At 43.4% G+C, this 21,373-nt stretch overlaps 1 protein-coding gene and 1 long non-coding RNA gene across 2 annotated transcripts in view; one reads left to right on the forward strand and one right to left on the reverse strand.

The window, feature by feature from the left end:
• Positions 1-435: 435 nt before the first annotated feature.
• Positions 436-21,373, reverse strand: part of TMC4 (transmembrane channel like 4) — a 28,154-nt gene continuing 7,216 nt past the window's right edge. The window contains exons 5-16 of the mRNA XM_075605501.1: positions 21,012-21,103; positions 17,624-17,769; positions 15,178-15,325; positions 14,288-14,461; positions 12,822-12,979; positions 12,069-12,195; positions 11,385-11,482; positions 10,789-10,972; positions 9,385-9,515; positions 5,174-5,329; positions 4,976-5,054; positions 436-2,780 (exon numbers count right to left, since the gene is read on the reverse strand). Coding sequence (XP_075461616.1) covers positions 2,718-2,780; positions 4,976-5,054; positions 5,174-5,329; positions 9,385-9,515; positions 10,789-10,972; positions 11,385-11,482; positions 12,069-12,195; positions 12,822-12,979; positions 14,288-14,461; positions 15,178-15,325; positions 17,624-17,769; positions 21,012-21,103 — 1,556 coding nt within the window. The 3' untranslated portion in view covers positions 436-2,717. The remainder of the gene's footprint in view (positions 2,781-4,975; positions 5,055-5,173; positions 5,330-9,384; positions 9,516-10,788; positions 10,973-11,384; positions 11,483-12,068; positions 12,196-12,821; positions 12,980-14,287; positions 14,462-15,177; positions 15,326-17,623; positions 17,770-21,011; positions 21,104-21,373) is intronic.
• LOC142497550 (uncharacterized) lies at positions 10,385-15,665 on the forward strand. The gene is made up of 3 exons (XR_012802270.1): positions 10,385-10,484; positions 12,133-12,302; positions 14,456-15,665. It is a non-coding gene; the product is annotated as an uncharacterized LOC142497550 (long non-coding RNA).

Here is a 21,373-nt window from a genome sequence, read left to right on the forward strand (position 1 = left end):
CAGGGGGTTGCATATGTGAAATTCTGAAGTGTGTGTCCTTCCATGCTTCTGCGCAAAAGCCGGCGGTGTTATCCGCCTCTGCGCATACGCAGGAGGAGATGGCTGCCTGTGCACATGTGCGGGGGGTATTGGCTGCCTCTGTGCATGTGCTGTAGGGGCCAGCCGCCTCTGCATATGGCGATGGCCAGACGCCTCTGCACTTGCGCTGGAGGTGCCGGACACCTCTGCACATGCGTGCTGCGACGGTCCATGCGCAGGGAAGAAACTTGGAGAGGAAGGTGCTTCTGCGCATGCGCGGGGAGGAAGACGTCACTTCAGTTACAGACTTCCGTCACCATGAAGCAGATATGTCCAAGCAAAATTTTTGCAGGTGCCACTGAAGAAGTTTCATTTCAAACTCCTTCAATCTAATTCAAGTAAATGAAGTCATGTTAATTAATTAATTGATTTATTTGTTTATTTAAAAGAACTGTGCAAATTTATCAGCAAAAGCATAGATTCTTCAGACACAAAGTGCATTCATGAGTGCATAAATAGAAAATTACCTGAGAGCGTTCTGTTTACAAATTAGGATTAAATTAAGCAACGATTCCATCAGAACCTCACCCCCACTTTTTTTTTTTTTTTTTTAAATAAGATTGAAACGGGGATGGGGTATTTTTTGATCTGTAAACATGATTAACCCAGATTTAGGAGAAGTTTTATTTCCTCTGGCTACGGCCCTGTCTGATATCATTATATTCAACATGTGCTTATCCCCTCTCTCCTCACCTTATGGGCCTCATGCAGAGAGCATCGAATTTTCAAATTGGCGAATTTCATAAAAAGTAGCTTTTTTGGAGAGTTTTATTCTCCATATGCAGAAATGTTCGAATTCTGCTATGTTTAACATGGATGCGTGTGGCGAGTTTAAATGGGAAAGATGCGCGCTTCAGAAATGTGTAAACAAAAAATCGCGCATTTTTTGTCCCCTTTACTATAGGCGGCGAGCGCTATCTTCTTGCCAACTTTTCCTGGCGCGGCAAAAATGAGAAAATCGCGCCATTTTCTTGGCGCGAACAGCCGCTACATGCCGTTCGTACCTCTCTGCATTCGGAGAATTTTAAAACTGACGAGATGAAGGTTCTCGCCAGCCGCGCGGCGAGATTTTGAAATAGGAAAAAAAAAATGGCGCGTTTTCTGTAACTCGCCATTTTCTGCAGTTTTCTGCGCGAAATTCTACAAAAAATGGCGAGATTTGAAATAACGATGCTCTCTGCATGAGGCCCTATGTCTATTGCCTCTCTAAGGACAAGGTGGGAAAAGGGTAAAGAAAACATTTGATTGACAAACACTCCCTCATTCAGAGGCCCCCAGAGAATTGCAATAAATACATGGTGGCAGACCTGTTTGAGACGTGCAAATGGTATTTTTAATTACGGTAGAGGGTTTTGTCACTTTTTTTACCCAGCACAGCGTTTTTTAATGTCTGGTATTGAAGGACAAATTCTGCCTTAATTAACCCCCAATGTTTCGTTTTACAATATTGGAATCGGCTGAACCGTGCTATTTTCAGCTCCGGGGACACACACCCTGATTCCCGAGATACTTTTCCAGAGAAGTTACCAGTATTACTTCCTGTTTTTTAAAATAGGGGTTTAAATGGCAGTCAAATAGGACTGATGAGGTGGCATCCTATTGGCCTGAGATTTGGCAGCCATTATGTTTCTCCTGGAAGTAGATTTAAACCCAGTTAGTAGCAGAGGAATTGCTGCTACAATTATTACATGATAAATATCTTATACATGTTATGAGCTGGCAAATAGTCATAAAATGATGTACCTTAAATAATATTCTTGATGGCATTTGTTAAACATAATACATTCTTACAGATATGTAGAAGTTTCTTCATAAAAGTAGCTTTACAGCATATTGAAGGGCCTTAAAGAGAATACAGGCAGCCCTCGGTTATCCAACGGAATCCGTTCTGGGAGTAGCTTTGGATAGTGAACCCCTTGCAAAGTAAGTCCCATGTTAATCAGTGGCGGTGAGCGTTAGATAACGCATTCTGGCGTCGAAAAATGGCCCATCGGGTTGCATTGTAAAGCGTTGGATATGCCATTCGTTGTAAAGTGAAACGTTGGATAGCGAGGACTACCTGTACTTAATGTTACAGAAGACAAATTAATAAGGAACAAGTGTAACCAGACTAATTACATTGACTTGTGAAGCCTGTTTCCTTGTCTCCAATATACTTGCACTCATGCTTCTTGCTATCAGAACTTGTATTTCTTCCTGTACGTGCCCAGAAATCACAGCAATGTTATTCCTTTGCAGACACTCATAATCCATTTTGTCTTAAAAACAAATAAAAAATATCACTTGTGAGCTCATTCACGTCTCAGATTGATCTGCAACCCTGCTTTTCACCATTATCTCTTGGCATACAATGCTTCCACTGCTGTCAGGAATTTTGGGTAATGACATGCAAATAAGCTCAGGGTCACCTTTTGCTTTAAAATCTAAATAACTGTTTCATTCTCTCCTCCTCCAGTGCTTCGTAAATCCAGCTGAGTTTCCTGGTTTGTCGGTCTTGGTTACTAAAAAGGTCATGTTCAAATCTCAAAAATAAAAGTGAATCCAATTTGCGGTTAAGAAGAACAAAAACAATGGTGATAAAATGTCCTTTTAGTCTGACAGAAAAAGAACGCTGTCTTTGTTGAATCAGCCTGCCTGAGTTAGTTGTTCGCTTTGCTTAGTCTGGTGATCTGTTTGACTAAGAAATGCTTGTCTGTCCCTTCCTAAAACAACAAGGAAATAACATGGGGTTATACACAGGGAAATATTCTCATGTAAGCATGGAATGTAGAGCGCAGTAGTGTTATTTACAACCTGCACTGCATTGATCAGCAGCAATGGGCAAAGTAAGATAGAAAATGCCCCTTTCCTAAACTAGGGAATATTTGTAGTTTGTGTCTGTTAAACGGTTAAAAAAAAAAAATCAAGTATGTCGCCTGATTACAAACATGGCTGCATAGTCACCAATAGAAAGCTGCAAAGTAATTTCCAGATTATTTTGCTGCCTAAGGCCACGCTTATAGTGCTGGCGACGCGACCGATGATGTCACCCATCACCGTCGCTACCAGCAAAAGTTATAATTTGATTTTCAGCGACGTCACGAAAGGGGCCGGGCCGCGGTCTCCTGTTTAGAGACAGTCACGTGTGGCGACTGTCTCTAAAAAAATCAAATAGACCCGGCTTCAAAATTTGGGTCGCGACGTCGCTCCGTCGCGCTTACTATAAGCGCTTGCGACGGAGTCAATGTATATGATTCAGAGCGGCGTCGCCGTCGCAAGGCACTATAAGCGCAGCCTTGGTGCCGCAGACCGTGCATCCACACGCTGAGCGAACAGGCTCCCTTAAGTGCACGCGAAAGCGGGAGGGGGCGCGCGTTGCGCAAGACATCAGTTGAAACTGCTTTCTTGGTGCGACAGGCCGGACACGTAAGCGTTTCACCCAATGAGGGCGAACCAGCTCCGTGACGTCACTGACACGCCCACGGATGGCATGCGTACCATGGCCAGGGAAAGCACCCCGCTTTCCCTCAGCCTCCGCACGGCTGAATTTACCATGTCCGCAGCCTAAGGGCTGTTCTTTAGAGGGTGCGCTTGCTGCGCCGTGCGTGCGCGCGGCAGTTATAGTTGGCTGAGGTTAGTCAGTCTTTCTATAATGGTGCCGCACGGCAGTGAGCGTGGAACCGGCCGACGGGGGAAGATGAAGAAAATAAAGATTCTGCGCCGCTACCGCCGCTGAAATGTGTATGTATGTATAATGTTAATAAATAATTTATTAACTTATTTATTTCAGACGTATTTATAACACGCACCCACATACATACACACAGTACCTCCCTCGCTCACAGCATACACACAAAAAGTGTGCGGCACGTGCACACGCGTTCGGACAGGCACGCACGGCCGCACACACTATATTACAAGCCTAAGAGATCCCTGTCTCTGGTGGTCATTTTGGGTCTGCCAGTTTGCTTGGTGGACCCTGGCCTCGCCGCTCAGGACCACAGATGAGCTCTCGGGGTTAGGTGAGATTTAAAAAAAAAAAAAAAATTGTCGTTTAAAGAGGCAATACAAGCGGCACTTAAAACAACACATATTTTATATATGCATCCTTTGATAACCTCTTTTGAAAACGAATTACTTAAGCTGCCGATAAATTAGTTCTCATGTGATCAATCAGCAAGGATCCTGCTTCCCCGTGTTCACTAAATGGCTGCCTTCAGTTTCAATCAATCCTTCCGTTAGTGTAACTCAGCAGCTACAATGTATTCTTCTATTACTAAGGTAACATTATCTATTGTTACAGTTTGCAGCTCAAACTGCTGGGAATATTGGCAACAAATTATCACAAACAGGAAAGTGGTACAAATATCTTATCTAAACCTGCTATAGAAATCAAAGGATGGTCAGTATATTAAAATTCACTAAAAATGGCATTACGAGTTGAATAATAATCAAAATAAAAATGTAGCAAGTATTATCTAATACTGCAGAACGGATTTATTAAAAAAAAGTAGGATATTGCATGGATAGCCTCTTTAAGTGTCATGTGCATTACCCCTTATTTTATCTGCGTTGTTCCATAGATATATATATTCTGGCTATAACAGAGAGAGTTCCATCAAACAGTACTAATGACATCCTGCACTCATTGACTAAGTGTTATTTAGGCTGAGTCCCCTGTGCTGCTGACCGCACGGTGCTTGGCAAGGTTGCTTCCGACTATTTAAATGTTGATGTCCCCGCTCACACGGAGCGCTCGCGCATGGGCACGGACGCTCACCCACGCTTGGCGCTTATGTAAACAAAAATAACTATTTGAACCGTGCTCAGCTTGCCTGCAACAACACCCTCCCCCCCCCCCCCCCCCCCCCCGCGGTCAGCGGCACAGGGGACTCGGCCTTAGAGGTGTTCCACTTACCATTTGCAGCTGTTTCTTCAGCTCCTTCACTAGTTTCCCATATGAGTTCCCCAGTGCGATGAGAAAGACCATTATAACACTTGTTGTGGTAACATGAGCGGGACAGGAAACATACATTGGAAGGAGAGAAAGACAATCGGTGAGGGTCACTGGAGAAAGGCTTTAATATTTCCCGTACAGGGAGTGTGATCATCTTACCATGTGAAGCAAAAGAAAGGAACAGCGAACGCCTGTGAGCCGATGAACAGGAAGAAATCCTGGGCGACTGTAGGGAGGGTCTGGATTGTTGTTGGGATGGTACTCCAGATAGATGCTTGTCCTCGGAACGGGCCACACGCTTTTGATGGAGTAATGCTGTTTGAACGAGAAAACGTAGTGTTCAGAAAACCAGCATAGTCTTATTAGCAAAATCCAATTTATCTGAGGAAATGTAATTTTATCTGCAAAAATTCCCCAAGTGGTTGCTTTTGAATTCATTAAACACTGTGGAGGGGCTATGTATTAAGCACATTTTGGAGCAAAGAGAGTGTGGTTAGATGCATTGCACGGGGTTTCAGGAGCACATTTGCATCAAATGGAAGAAGCAGTTTGTTACATCGGCTGCTGATTTGTTAGCAGCCAGAAAGTAACTTCATCTCTAAAGTGGCAGATTTTTCTTTACGCAGATTGAAGGGACAAAAAGTGCCGCACAATGTAACACCTCATTTTATATGCGCGTCATGTAACGCCTCCTTTGGCACTCTAATTGAAAGCTGGTGCATATGGGGGGGGGGGGGGAGGGGAAGAGGAGAGCCAAGTGCGTGATACATTAATGCATAGAGACACAAGGTGAAGATGACACAGTGGGCATATATAGATTTGTTCCACAACTCTGAAGTCATACTGCAAAATGCTGTTTTTGGCGTAAAAAAACTGTTTTTCCCACTTGGTACTATATACAGTAGCGCCAGATTTGGGGGTGTTATAAAATAGGCATAAAATATTGTTTTTACTCCTAAAAGGCAAGAAGTTGCATCATGAATTTGGAAGAACAGGAGTGACCGCTGCAAATGACGTTTCGTAGTCAAAAAGCAGGTGGAGTTATGTTAAATGGCACCTTCTTAAAATTACCCAAAGTGCTACATTTATACCATGTTATGATTCTGGCACGGGAGTAAAAATTCCACATTTTCAACCCTGTTGCGGGTTTATGAAAACACCTTCACGCACAAAACCCATAAAAATGAGCCAATGATTACATTAAATGCAATAACAGAACATTTGGAAACGTCATCGTTTTGACATTTTTTTAAATTGATATATTGCAGGTCGTTATTCTTTAACTCAGCGCTGCGCAAAGTTTTTAGCTGCGGCCTCCTTCCTGGGAGCCGCAGCGTTCGCGCCCCTCTCCCCCGAAAGCGCGGCTTCAAATGACGTTGAGGGTCACATCACGTGACCCTACCTCATCATTTGACGTGCGTGCCCATGGCGACGCGTGACGTCATTTGACGCCACGTTGCCATGGCGACCCGTCCCAGAAGACCCGACTGCCAGTAGGTAAGTGAGGTTACAGAGGCCTCACGCCTCCCCCTGTAACAGCCCGCGCCCCCCCTAAAAATTCTCCTGCCCCCCCTGGGGGGCACGCCCCCCCCTGTTTGTGCACCGCTGCCTTAACTGAACATGGTACTGAAATAAATTGTGTTACACACTTGTACGTTATACCGGTAAGATAATTATTACAAATATCTAATAAAGTCCGCCTGCAAAATCTGGGCAATAAACAGCACCAGATTAATTTAAAAAAAAAATGAAAACAGGAATCGCAGAGTTCTAAATCCCATACAATTCTTTTGTTCTGTTTTTGACACCATTTTGCAGCTGAGAGATTTTGAAGTGAAAGTTCTTTCGATGCAGTGCTATCCAAAAAATCTCATAGGGGAAAAAACTGAAAATTCTCACGAGCAAAATAACGGAACAGACTTACTGCGCATGTGCAGAAGCATCACTAGTATTTCGCGCATGTGCACATCCATTCACGCTACTCGGCGCATGCACAGATAAATCTGTTGTATTCTGGTCATTAGGGCCAAGGTCCCGGTCCTCGCAGCCGGAACGTGCGGTCCTGCACGAGCACCGCGGCTTCTGACTGCCTTCCCGGTAGCCCAGTGCCTCTGACCAGTTCCCTGGGAGCTCCTGGCCGGAGTGGGAGTTGGAATAAGGGCCAAGTCCCGGCACTAGGCCTCCACATACATTCACCTTGCCACAGAAAAGTTCATCCTCCACTGTCACGTTTGCTGTTAGGAGAGGGCCAGTTGCGCAATGCTCTGCATGGTATATGTTATTGTATACGTTTGCAACGCATTGCTGGCATCGAAGGGGTTAAACTGCAATACAATCTTTCATCTCCTAGAGATAATCCAGCACCGCAAAGACCCCACACCTTGGCCCTGTTCTCTCCGCAGTGTGCTGGGACCTGAGGCAGAGTGTGTGCGGAGTTCTGATATTACACATGGACACATGCTGCTCTCTACTCACTCAGTTTATCTGCCCTCACATCCTCAGCCTGAGTAATACCCCCCCCCCACCCACTGCCCACATCCTCAGCCTGAGTAATACCCCCCCACTGCCCACATCCTCAGCCTGAGTAATACCCCCCCCCACTGCCCACATCCTCAGCCTGAGTAATACCCCCCCACTGCCCACATCCTCAGCCTGGGTAATACCCCCCCACTGCCCACATCCTCAGCCTGGGTAACACCCTCCCACTGCCCCCACCTCCTTCTCAGCCTCGGTAATAATACCCCCTCCCACTGCCCCCAAGTCCTCAGCCTGGGACACCCATGCAGTGCTATTAAGCAAGGAATCTGAGCTGTTGCAGTGTTCTGGTATATACACACACACACACATACATACATATATACACACAAAAAAAAACAGAAGTGCACAACATGCAAAGTGTGTACACATGACATACATATAAAAAAATATTATATTGCAACTTTAATGATTTTTTAAAATAAGGGGTCAAACTTCATTGTATTTTATCAATCAAATTGTACTTTGATGTTTATGATTTTTATGGAATGAAACAATTTTCAGAGTGACAAAACACACAGAAGTTTCACTTCTAACGCGTGTGCTTGGCTCACACCACATTTTTTTTTTTAGTAAATAAACGCTTGTGTTTGAATTGCCAGGGATACGTTTTTAGGAAAGAAGTATTTTCAGTTTATTTTGTCACTCACTTTTGTATCAATCAATTTGTAAGAGCTGCACCCCAGAAGTAAATTGCCCTTGCGAAGTGCAAAATAACACCAAGACAACAAATGACTGCTATCTTTGTGCTCATCTGTGGTGGAAAATTTACAATCCAGTGCATAGGGCAGGAAGTACATATTCAAACTGCAATAACGTTAAAATGTTCTTCAAATTACGGATTCGTATAACCTCCAAATCTGGCCCAGTGTGGATCAATTTTGCTCCAGAATTGCCTCGATACACAGCACCCACTCCCTCCTATTCTACAACACGTTGTAATCATTACATTTTTTCTTGGTAAAGAGGTCATATTCATATTTGAATTTCAGACATATGGAGTTCCTTTACTTTTTTAAAGGATTAGATGGTAACATGTCCTTTAGGTCTGACACAAACCTGATTACATACTCTGTAATAGCAATGATCAAGAAAACTTACAAACACGTTCACATGTCCGAGACCGGTGCACAAACCGGTTTTATCACACAGCATACAATGCTCCCACTACAGCAAATGATTCTAGGTAGTAACAAGCAAATGAGCATTCACTGTATTCTTCTTTTGCTTATTCACTTAAACATGGGTCCTTATTTCTTTAATTGATACTCTAGTATCACTTAGTCTTGGTCTTTCGGTACTTTCCTGTTTTCCGGAGCCATATTCAAAAACCATATTCCAAAACGACGAATCTACTGTACACAATAATAACTTCACTGTACTTCACAAATCTACTGTAATTTTGACAAATGGGAATGAACATCTTCAGTTTACCTCGTACCGAACAAGAAGCAGTGGCGTTCTTACAAGAGAAAGGTGTACTGACAGCTGGTCTAGTGTGTAAAAATGATCGAGGACGTATTTGAGTCACTGTTGAAAGCACTGAAACTTTTTTGGCCTCCGGAATCTCAATTATAATTGTTATAAATAAATAAGTTGTTTTTAATAATAAAAAAGTTCTTTTGAATATGGCTCCGGATAACAGGAAAGTACCGGTCTTTCATTTAAATAACTGCTGCAAACATTTCCCAGATTATTGCTTTCAGGTTTTTTTTTTTATATCAATCTGTAAGTTTATCTGCAAAAAGTTGCCAAGGCAAACGTCAAAATCCCTCTCCTAACACTGCCATAAAATACTCAGCGATGTCCTCTTAGCACCTGCAAAACATACTTACACAAATATACTGTACAGGATTGGCACCCAGGAAAGGGCGAGGCCCAGAAGCAGCACCAAGAGAAAGAAGAAGTTAGCACTCGAAGCACGAAATGTTCGGTCAGCCAGGCGGCAATTGGTCGTAAGTGTCAACTGGAAGCAGGAAATAAAATATAATTTATTAAAAGTGCAGTGCCAACGTACAGTCTTCTCAGGGTTGCACTAATTTCTTATAGTGTGAGCAGGGCTGCCGACAGGGGGAGACCTGGGATGGCTGCAGGGGGCCGGGGTCGGCTGGCTGGCCCTGGAAGTTAGGCCCGGTCAGAGGTCAGGTCGAACATCTGCGTCAGGCCGCCAGGCTCCTGGTTGCCGACGGACCCAGCTCCTACCGGGCCTGCCTCTCCCCTCTTTTGCCGGTGCACGCCCTGACTACTGGCCAGGCCAGCTTCCGGTGCGCACTGGCAAGAAAGCAGGGGCTGTGGCGAGCCAGGGCCCGACGGCCCCAGACCACTAGCAAGGTAGGGGGGGGGGGGGTGGTGTGTGTGTTCATTATTGTGGGAGGGGACAATTGAGGGAGCAGGGTTGAATGAGAGGGAGGTAATTAAGTGATAGCACAGAGAGACGGGGTGGGGGGGAGGCAGGAGAAATACATGGGGAGAGGGGAGAATAGAGGAGGTGGTGGCTCAAGAAGGTGTGAAAAGGGGGGGGGTGGGCCTCACAAGGCTGCCGACACGTGGGAGGGGCCCCGGTTAAAACTCTAGTCCCGGGACCCAGTAAATCAGCGGCCCTGAGCATGAGCTTTATTGGGTTTGAGATATATTGACCCAGCAGCACTATGCCATGAGATATCTTCTGGTACTGTATGATACATTACTGCCCATTCAAATAAATGGTCTGGAGGATGTCTTCACGTGTTGGAAGGTGTCTTGTGGAATAGCACAGCATTTAGTTAGACATTTTTGGATGTATATGTATCTATGTTTGCACCTTGCAAACAGCAACTCTCTGTATTTTGCCCGTAGGACCACGGGAAGAATGTAACTTCTTTACTGTTGGATTGCAGGTTATTGCTCTTTCAGCATTGAGGACATAAATGACAGAGGGGCCTGGTAAATTACAATGGTAAATTCTAGTTTGTCGGTTTGTAAACAATGGGGTGTCCCATCTGTCCTGGATAAACATTGAATCATACACCCTGGTGTTGGGGGATGATTCAGCACATAGAATCAGCCCCTTAATATTTCATGTATATTAAATGTCACCAGTTCTTATTCTTTGTTGGCAATACTTTAACATATCTCTGTTCCTCCTGATCAGTCTGTGTGCACCTATTAAGTTTTGATTGTGCAAGCCAATTTTATCCAAGTGCAAAAAGCATTTAATTATATGACTTTTCAAAACAAGTGTCTGTATTGTCCATCCTCACCCTCTTCATGTAGAATATAATGAAATATTTAACAGTGTTGAGAAGGGGAAGCATTGGGGAGAAGAATGTTCCAATCCAGCAGACTGTCTGTCCATAGATAATGTCCAGCACGTACTGGGGGACCAAAAATTCTTGCTGGCCCCACAAATGAATAAGCTTGCATGAACAGTGGTCAATCATCATTCTGCAACAAGGAATAGAACACATGGCATTTCATTCTCATTATAGTGCCATAGAGTCAATATAATGTGAACCTGTCTTCTTGTCAGGGATGTCCAAAGCTACATTTTTTTTGAATGGGCTTCATAACTTATTTAATAGACACATTTAGTGTGAGAGTCGCATATAGACCACAAGTGGCCCAGCTGCTACTGCTGCCAATCCCTGAGAACACAATCTAAAAAGCTGTGAAAGTCCAGATTTGTGGACAGGACTCATGTTCAAATCGTAATATATTATTTTTAGATAGTGCTAACTGTATACAGCTTAAACAGAAGAACAGAACTGCAATTACGAATTAGTGGTTGGCAGAAAAAGCAGGATTTGGTTTACAAGGTAAATAAGAAATAGTCGCAATCTAGATAAAGCATTCTTACTTTCGAGGGAAATCCACCAACAGAATAACCACCAGCACTGTCAGAAAATCAAAAATCATCAGCTTGTACATCTCCTGTCCCACTCGTGTCTCCCAGCACTGAAAGAGACCGGATCAGTCCACAACAGAGCTAGAGATTGCACAGGTGCTAAATTATAAACGCCCTTTTATTTAAAAATGACATCATATGAAGACTCAATAAAAGCAATTTCATCATTGTTACCCGTTATCTGTGTTTCTGTCTTAAAATATGACAACTACACGTTGTCAGCCCCTGAGGAGGCGTATTCGGTAGACAATGTGAGCTGCTGCACATGGTAAGATAACTAACTTCAGTCTTCTCACTGCACATGGTACAGTTACCCACACTTAGTGACAGCGGGTCTGAAGGACAGTATGTGGTGTAAGGACGACTTGTTCAATGCCTTATTTTAAATATGAAACCCTAACAATGTTTAAATATATTTTCGTGGTCATCTGTAAACGTGATGAGCTTGGGAGGCATTTTACTTTCTCTGTTCCCCTCTGTGTGATGTCTGTGTGCAGTGAGCAGGCCCTTCCTGTCCTTGCCCTGATCTCCCTTTGTATGGGTCTCTGGTGATGGTGCACGGATAGTTACAGCAATGAGAGAGAGAAAATAGTATCTCGATCTTTGTGAGATTAAAGTTACTAGTTGTTGCCTTACTTGGTACACATCAGAATTGTATCCGCAGTGTTTGCATTTGTTTTCGTCTGGATTTCCGTCACAGGTAATTTGATTCCAGAGAGAATAGAGCAGCATTCCCAGACTGGCAAAACGGAGGAACACACACCTGCGAGAAGAACGGCATCACGGAAAACTCATCAGGACCACTCCCGGGAGTCGTGCATACAGTGGGTCCGGGTAACATTACCAGCTACTAACAAGGTCTGGCATATGGTAAGGCAGCCATTTGTAATGGTCAAGCCAGGGGACATAATCCAGCAGAATTTGAAAGTATCCTTTCAAAATCAGACACCCGTGCTTGCTTTAGTACATGGGTGGCCAACTCCAGTCCTCAAGGGCCACCAACAGGTCAGGTTTTCAGAATATCCCTGCTTTAGCACAGGTGGCTCAGTCAGAATGACAGAACCACCTGGGCTGAAGCAGGGATATCCTGAAAACCTGACCTGTTGGTGGTCCTTGAGGACTGGAGTTGGCCACCCCTTCATTAGTATAAACAGAAGAACTATCCAAAGATATCTACTGTAATATGGGAATGTCATAGGAAACAAAGAAAAATAGCTATATTACAAAATATTAGAAGACAGAGGCTCTCTTGTCATCCTCTGATGTATCTTGATCATTAGCATCATCCCCGAGTGTTTAAATACTAGTAATCAGGTCTTCTGCTGGTCTCTATGCTCACAACATATACCCATACGGAATCATTTAGGCTCTATAAAGATGTCTGTAGACCTGATTAGAGTGAGCCTGATTTCCCAGCTCAGGGTGTACTTCTCCCACTTGATGAGGATGCTGAAGATTGCGGGAAGAATAAAGTTGGCGGCTGTGATGACGATGGAAGGGAGATATCCTACCAGCAGCTCCAGGAAAAAATTACCTTTCACCGTGTTCTGTAATAGCAACAAACAATGTTAACACTCTTTAGGGGTAACATGAGACGGGGTGGTCTATATGTGGTCCTCCAGCACCTCCCTGCTTAGCCCAACCATCACCAAGGTAGGTTGCTCTCTGTGTTTTGTGTCCTCCCCTTGGCAAACACCTGACGACTGCAAGATCCTCTTTTTTTTTCCCTTTAGTGTTTCTGGGTGATGGATGTTCATAAAAGAATGTGGACATTAGAGATCAGATTTTGTTTAGCGTTAAACGGTATCCGCAGTTTTCCAGGAACTTATCTTTTTTTTGTTTGTTAATGCAGCCCATAGAAATCAATGAGATGAAGCTTGAGTGATAAATACTTATTTTAGAATTTCTAATGATGACTGAATAGAGAGGGAAAAAAAAAAAAAAAAGAACAGGAAGTTGTATATTTTTCGGAGTAGATCTATATTATGTGGGAGGGGGGAGGCGGTTTACCTGCTATGTGGGACTGTCGCTTTAAACACACCTTGGAACCTTTGCAAAGAAGGCAAGCACTCAGCCATGTGAGGCCTTTGTGGTCATTTTTAACATTTTTGTTAGCAAAGGAAAATAAAAACGTGTGTGAATTTGCAAGTTTTCCCCTGGTCCCCAATACCTGCTTCACCAGAATCACGTGTAGAGTTCTTGTGCAGAGGATTGGGCTAAAGGGGTGTGCTACACGAGTAGATTAGAGACCGGGACAAAATCATCTGACAGCAGGGAAAGATAAACCAAGGAAATAACGGTTTCAGGCACATCGCCTGTGTGTCAGAGGGAACTTTGCTAGGATGTGCAGATCTCCTGATATGTGCCTTCTATGTTTGTGACAACAGATGTGAAACTGGGGGAAGACGTGCTGCAGCTGTTCTCTTTTCCTCTGGCGTAGGGATATTGGTCAAATGACCACGTCCATTTGATCCGCCAGAATAGCCACCCTACCGTATTTACTGGGACTCGCCGTTTTACGTAGACTGTTATCAAAATATGAATGAATTTCAGAAGTTGTGTGATCCAGACGATAGTGGCAAAGTAAAGTAAAGCTGCATTGCTGCTTTAATCCTTTTGAGGCCCAACAATGCATTGTCTTGCAGTGAAAGTGTTTCCCCCGTGCATATGACCTGTCCCTTTAGTGCAGGAGTGGCCATCTTCAATGATATCCCTGCTTCAGCACAGGTGGCTCAATCAGTGGCTCAGATTGAGCCACCTGTGCTGAAGCAGGGGTATCCCTAATACCAGGCCTGTTGGTGTCCCTTGAGGACAGCAGTCGGCCTGGCCACCCCTGCTTTTAGTTATTCTCTCACCTCTGTCAGCAGCTCCTGGGAGACGAGAGTGGAGAGATAGATGCAGTAGAAGGCTCCTCCGATGAGGCACAGTATAAACAAGTTGAGGAATATCCGAAGTATGTAAATGCCTGCGCGCTGTGACATGGTGCGCTCGGCGTGCTTACGCGCCATCTTCTCCTCTTCCAGATCAACCTGGAGCCGCAAGGAAGAAACTATCATAGTGAGAAGAACTGACCGCAAACAAAGACTGTCTGTACCACTTGAGAATCCTATTCAATAGGCTGGGAGGCTATCTACTGTGTGCTGGAGAGGATGCTAGCCCCATCCATTACAACAGAGCTGAACATTTCTTGAAAGAGATATCTTTATGGTATATTCCCCCTTTTTCCTTTATATTGTAAAGTGATTTTTCCGGCCACCATAGAGAATTTAGCTGCAGATCACTTTTCTGGACAAATAAACTCATATGCTAATGACTAGCAACCAGGACTCGTACAGCAAAGTTAAGAAACCCCACAAGTTATTTGCTTCGGTAAGAGAGGGGCCAGTAAGAACACGCAGAGAAATGCGTTGCTGACGCCTCTGGCAGTGGAGGTGTTAATGAGCCTTTGAGAGCTGGATTAAGGATACATGTATCGTTGGCTGAGGCACCGATTGAGCCACCTGTGCTGAAGCAGGGATATCCTTAAAATCTGACCTGTTGGTGGCTCTTGAGGACTGGTGTTGTCCGCTCCTGCTTTAGACCATAATTGATCTTCTTACTTGTATGTGTCCCCCACATATACATGTACTTTGAATTCTGCCCCCACAGTCACCTTTGCTCACACGCTTGATACGGAGAAGAGGGTATTGCTGTGGGGTGAGGGCCAACCATTCAGATGTTTATGCATCTACTATGATGCACTAACCTTGAGTTCATACCGGATGCCCTTCTGTTTCAGTTGTATGATATTCTGGTCACTCATACAGAAATCCCAGCCAGCAAACACCTTATTGCTGTAGTTGCTTAGTGAGGCGTCTTCATTCAGCAGGCTTTGCTTGAACCCTCGCACAGACCTAAAACAAAGATTTAGAGTAAATCTGAATTTGCAAAGAAGGATTTGCATAGAACAAATAATTTGCGGTTTTCAGTAGAGTTGGATTCTATTCTGTGTGTTAGAAATCCATTTAATATATTAAAAAGTATGAATGAGAACTTATATCAAGACAATTGAATGAGAATATGTTGGAAGGTTTAGAATTCAAATGTAAGCCAAAAGAGATGAATGGCCGTTAAGTTTCAATGCATAACAGATGTTTAGAGGTTGGCTTGGGATAGCATTTCAGGCCTACAGCAGTCTGAAGTGGCTAAAGTTCTTTGTTACAGGAAAACCACGAGGAGAAAGGGGGCAGAGTTAGTGATCAATAAATACAGTTTTATTCTCTAAGGCTACAACCCCAGTGGTCACGGCTGCACGCGCGCCGGAGCGTCTGGCGGCGCGCGTTCCCGTTTCAGCCGCGACCTGTGGTCTGCGGTTGAAGAGCAGGAGATCCGACGGGGTGGGGCGCGGCCATGACGTCATGCGGCTGGTTCGCCCTCATTGGCTGGACCTCGCCGTGACGTGGCCAATGCTCGGCCGCCGTGCCAAAAGACAAAAATCTGTGGCCACGGTGGTCGCACACACCGACTAGGGCCTGCCCCATAGAGGGCTGAGCTTTGTGTGCGGCGAACACGTCATCTCGTGTGCTGCCGTGGCCACTGGGGACCTAGCCTAATACTTTTTCTGTAAGGTGGGAACATCAGCAGCATATGAGAGACAAAAGGTTTTTGAAGAAGAAGAAGAAGAAGAAGAAGAATGCTATAAGAATAAACTATAATGTTGTCTACTGAACACCAATCTTCTGAAGTATTTGAATCTTTCTGAACAAGGAATAAGGGGAAATTATTCTAACACTTTGCTCTCAGCAATGCAATGAAACCAGTCCAACCCCAACTTACATTGAACTTAAACTCATTCTCTGTACGTTTTTAATGTTACAGTTTTCATGGAGGGGCACTACCAATAAGTGGTGATTTGCTTATCCACATAACATACAATGGGGCCTATTCTCGTAGCTCTGATGTTGTCTGACAAACCGCGCAGTTTGGCATATTCAGAAGTAAGGGAATGAAATGTGGGGAAAAAAACTATTCTTTATTGTACATCACTTTTTCTAAACCACTTCTATAAAAAGTGACAAACCACATGGTTTAACAGTATGGATTGTACTTGCTTTAGAAGCGAAATTACCTGAACTGGTGCTAACTATGGGATTTTCTCATCCAACCCCATATTTCAGGCTCTGGATGTAACTCACAATAACAACCTCACCACCCTTTAGAAGCGATTTACATAACAGAACCACAAGAATTGCAGTTTTTGTTTAAAAAAAAAAAATGTGCGTTGGAGACTTTTTTGACGAATTGATTGGATTGGCAAAGCCAGAGTGAAACCGCTTCTAAAAAAAAGTCTTTAATACCCGGATTGGACATGCTGAAGGCCTTACAGAAAAGCAGCGCATGCCAATCCGGCTGTAAAGTGCACTTTGGAAGCAGTTTGTCACACTTTGGGAGCTATGAGAATAGGCACCTGTCTCGATCTTTCCTCCTCACCCACCCAAGCCATTTTTGCTTATGTAATATTTGTGAGAGCGCACGTTCTTTGTACTAAGTTACACTAAAACACAGCTCGAAAGGAAAACAAGTCTTTTCATTTCTGGGATTCACTACTTTTCTTCTACACCCAAATGCAAAGATGCACTCATTAAAAATCTGTTTTTGTAGCACTCCATCCTGCATAAGGCTGCGCTTATAGTGACAGCGACGCAACGTCGCGTCAAAACAAATGCATTGCCGCCGTTGCGTGCGCTTATAGTAAGCATGGCGCGACGGCTTGGTCGCGATCACTGGAAGTCATCTCAATTTGATTTTTCCAGCAACCGCAGCCTGGCACCGTCGCGTCGCCGACACTATAAGCGTAGTCTTACTCTTCAGAAATTCTGTATTTCTGGGAATTTTTTATGTCAAGCATTTGAGGGGTTTTTTTTTTGTTTTTTTTTCAAAGGCTTAGAACTGAACTCTAATTACTGCATTTTACAATCACTTCAGCTACAATTTTATGTTCATGTGCGATGTTGTTGGGGGTCAAGTCTTTGGGCATCATTCTGCAAAACTACCAAGCATATCTGAAATTCTAAAACTACTGATAAAAAGTGAAGCTGTTATGTGCCTGGAGCTATTGCCATTCCAATATAAATATATTATATCATAGTTTCCTCTCAATCATAACATGTAATGCAGTTCGGCTGTCATTGTTTCATCTTGCTGGCTCTCACCTGATCACAGTCCACACCAGAATGAGAAGAAAGTAAAGCAGCGTGGTAGTGAGATATGCCAGGGGTATGTTATAGGAAAATGCAGTCAGATTAACCGCTGTGTTCTTGTAGAACCCGTAAAACATATAAGTGAGCTCCATAAAACCCTACAGAGGAAGAAAACAAAAAGAGTGTGTGCAGGAGACAGTAAGGACAGAAAACACGAGGACATCTACAGACCCCCATGAGAAGCAGGATAACACACAGTTAATGATACATTAACGTCTACGCAGTATTATCTCACATCAGTTACTCAGAAAGTTTAATAAAAGTAAGTATTATGTAGCATGCTACATTACATACTGTATGAGTATATTGTACTTATCTTCTATGTTGGACAAGGTCTTTATGTATAACATTAATGAATAGTAGTTTCTTACACTTTGAAGTTGGGATTACAGCATGAGGCTAAAATGAGGTGGAAATATTGGCACATACTGTAGTAGTTACTCCTTGAGTCCTTAAATTCCTCATTAAAACAAGTCATAACAAGTTATAACTCTGTGCCCAGGACATACTTGAAAACGAGAGGTATCTCTCAATGTATTACTTCCTGGTAAAACATTTTTTATAAATACATTTGTAATCATTAATATATATTTTATTTGGTACATCTTATAACATGATAAGGACACTGCACTGAAGCAACTGACAGTCCATGTGCTGCACACAGGTATATAAAAGCCACAATTATAACTCCATTCTTCCTCAGACCATCTAGAGGCCAGGTGTTAGGGCTATCCCTGCTTCAGCACAGGTGGCTGTATTGTCCGTAGTGATTACAGCATTACTATTAACGTATGCCAAATCTTCACTGCAGAAGTGCAAAATATGGAAAAAGAAATAGAAAAAATACTATATATATATATATATATATTAGAAAAAAGAAACATACAGCGCAATCACACAGGGATATCTAACCAATTATTACCACATATAGATATAGTAGGGGGTATTTAACCCTTACAATCTACCTGTCCCTGTCTCTGTCTGCTGCCAATTAGGTCTACAGCTCCACAAGCTTGTAAAGGAAAGGTACCAGAAGAATGACCTAGGCGCACGGGGAGACAAAAGAGAGAAAAAAACATAGGGTAGTATGTCTTAGAAGTTTAACCAATAAATGGTAAGATATGCACTCACAGCGTGTTGAATTAATTCAGGCGTTTTATCCACCCTGGGATCTGGAACTCTGTCAGTATATGAGGAACGTCTTTGAATCTGTGTCCTTGGATCCTACGACACTTCTTTTCAGCCAAGTCTCCTCCTCATGGGTGGTGATGTATATATAGGGAGAGGCAAAGGACACACAGGATAGTGTAACACAGTTTTAATCATAAAAAAATAAATGAATCACAATAAGTAAAAAACCCACACTTTGTGAGCTCTTTAAAAACAATTGAGAATTTCAGAGTCTCTCACACTCATATGATATAGCGATTCCCAGCTGGGCTTATAGCAGTCACTGATGACATATAGGTATTCCTATACACCTGAGGTGTTATCCTGGTGTATGGTATTGTGTAGAAATACTGTTCAATAGCTGTGATACTCTCAGTACTAATAAGACCTAGTGCAGTTCTCTTATGGTGAGCCCTATTCAGGTTTCTCACCGCACTTTCAGTACTCCTAGTACTCACGGTACTTGCGAGACTTTACAGTCCTAGTATTTTGTTTCCACACACGGCGTGTGTCACTGCCACAGCTCTCCAGCATTCAGCAACCGGTTCCTCCGTCCTCTATGCTCCTCCGGTACCTCCGTCAGACGTGGTGACGTCACTGAGCTCTTGCGTGAGCACTGCACTCCCACGTGGGGCGTCGCTGATGCCGGGATCAATAGTATACCAAAAATAGTTTAAAAAATGTTTAAAACACGTTTAAAAAAACGTGTAGCTCGTAACACTACCATCCACTAATATGCCACTAAACACTGTATAGTCCACGCCCTTAGTAGTAGTAGTAGTTAAGAGCTACACGTTTTTTTAAACGTTTTTTAAACTATTTTTGGTATACTATTGATCCCGGCATCAGCGACGCCCCACGTGGGAGAGCAGTGCTCACGCGAAAGCTCAGTGACGTCACCACGTTTGACGGAGGTACCGGAGGAGCATAGAGGACGGAGGAACCGGTTGCTGAATGCTGGAGAGCTGGAGAGCTGTGGCAGTGACACGCGCCGTGTGTGGAAACAAAATACTAGGACTTTAAAGTCTCACAAGTACCGTGAGTACTAGGAGTACTGAAAGTGCGGTGAGAAACCTGAATAGGACTCACCATAAGAGAACTGCACTAGGTCTTATTAGTACTGAGAGTATCACAGCTATTGAACAGTATTTCTACACAATACCATACACCAGGATAACACCTCAGGTGTATAGGAATACCTATATGTCATCAGTGACTGCTATAAGCCCAGCTGGGAATCGCTATATCATATGAGTGTGAGAGACTCATAAATTCTCAATTGTTTTTAAAGAGCTCACAAAGTGTGAGTTTTTTTACTTATTGTGATTCATTTATTTTTTTATGATTAAAACTGTGTTACACTATCCTGTGTGTCCTTTGCCTCTCCCTATATATACATCACCACCCATGAGGAGGAGACTTGGCTGAAAAGAAGTGTCGTAGGATCCAAGGACACAGATTCAAAGACGTTCCTCATATACTGACAGAGTTCCAGATCCCAGGGTGGATAAAACGCCTGAATTAATTCAACACGCTGTGAGTGCATATCTTACCATTTATTGGTTAAACTTCTAAGACATACTACCCTATGTTTTTTTCTCTCTTTTGTCTCCCCGTGCGCCTAGGTCATTCTTCTGATATATATATATTTAATCTTTCAATATAAAAATAATAGTCTTCTGTGAAAAATGATAAAAAGATGTAAAACTATTACAGTATATTGCACAAACAAACAAAAACTGCTTTAGAGGCTCATCTGACAAATGAGTCTGCAGTTCCTGTCAGTGGAAAAAAAGAAGAAAGGAGCATAGTGCAAACCCTTCAAAGGTAAAAAGAGAACAGATTTTTGCATTTATTGCTCCCTCACTTAAAAAACCCCACAAAAATCTGCTTTTAAAACCATTAGTTCCTTGCCTGGGCCGCAGAGGCATCCTCCGCGTGTTTTTGGAGCTCATTCTGTATACGCAATGTGATTTCCGATACACAAACTTTCATTTACTGAGCCACTGATTGAGCCACCTGTGCTGAAGCAGGGATATCCTTAAACCCTGACCTATCGGTGGCCCTTGAGGACTGGAGTTGGCCGTCCTTGGTCCATACACTGGAGTGGAAGCTCCTCATTGGTAACCGTGTTACCCCATGTAGGGGATAAACCTATTGCAATGCTCACCGTGCCCATCAGGATGTCCATGATGAAGGTGTAATATCTTTCTAGACCTTGAGGATTTGGGTTATAGTTCAAACACGTGCGATTCCCTAGCACTACAGCAGAGGAATAAGAGGTTACATTGTCATCGTACACAACAGTAGTTACCAACCTTATTTTCTTCACAGTAACTGAACTTTCCCTACCAACTCTATATAAAGAACCAACATCTTTACTTGGTTACACTTCAACCTCAGGTGAATAAACCACAAAGGCACCTTACAGTCCATTTACCTGAATAGGGCCATAAGGGGACCATATTTACAAAGATGTGCTGGAAGGTGTCATGCATAGCACTGCTTAGTCAACAAAGGCTTCATGTTCGT

Source organism: Ascaphus truei, chromosome 6 (genome assembly GCF_040206685.1).
Source record: "Ascaphus truei isolate aAscTru1 chromosome 6, aAscTru1.hap1, whole genome shotgun sequence".
NCBI lineage: Eukaryota > Metazoa > Chordata > Amphibia > Anura > Ascaphidae > Ascaphus > Ascaphus truei.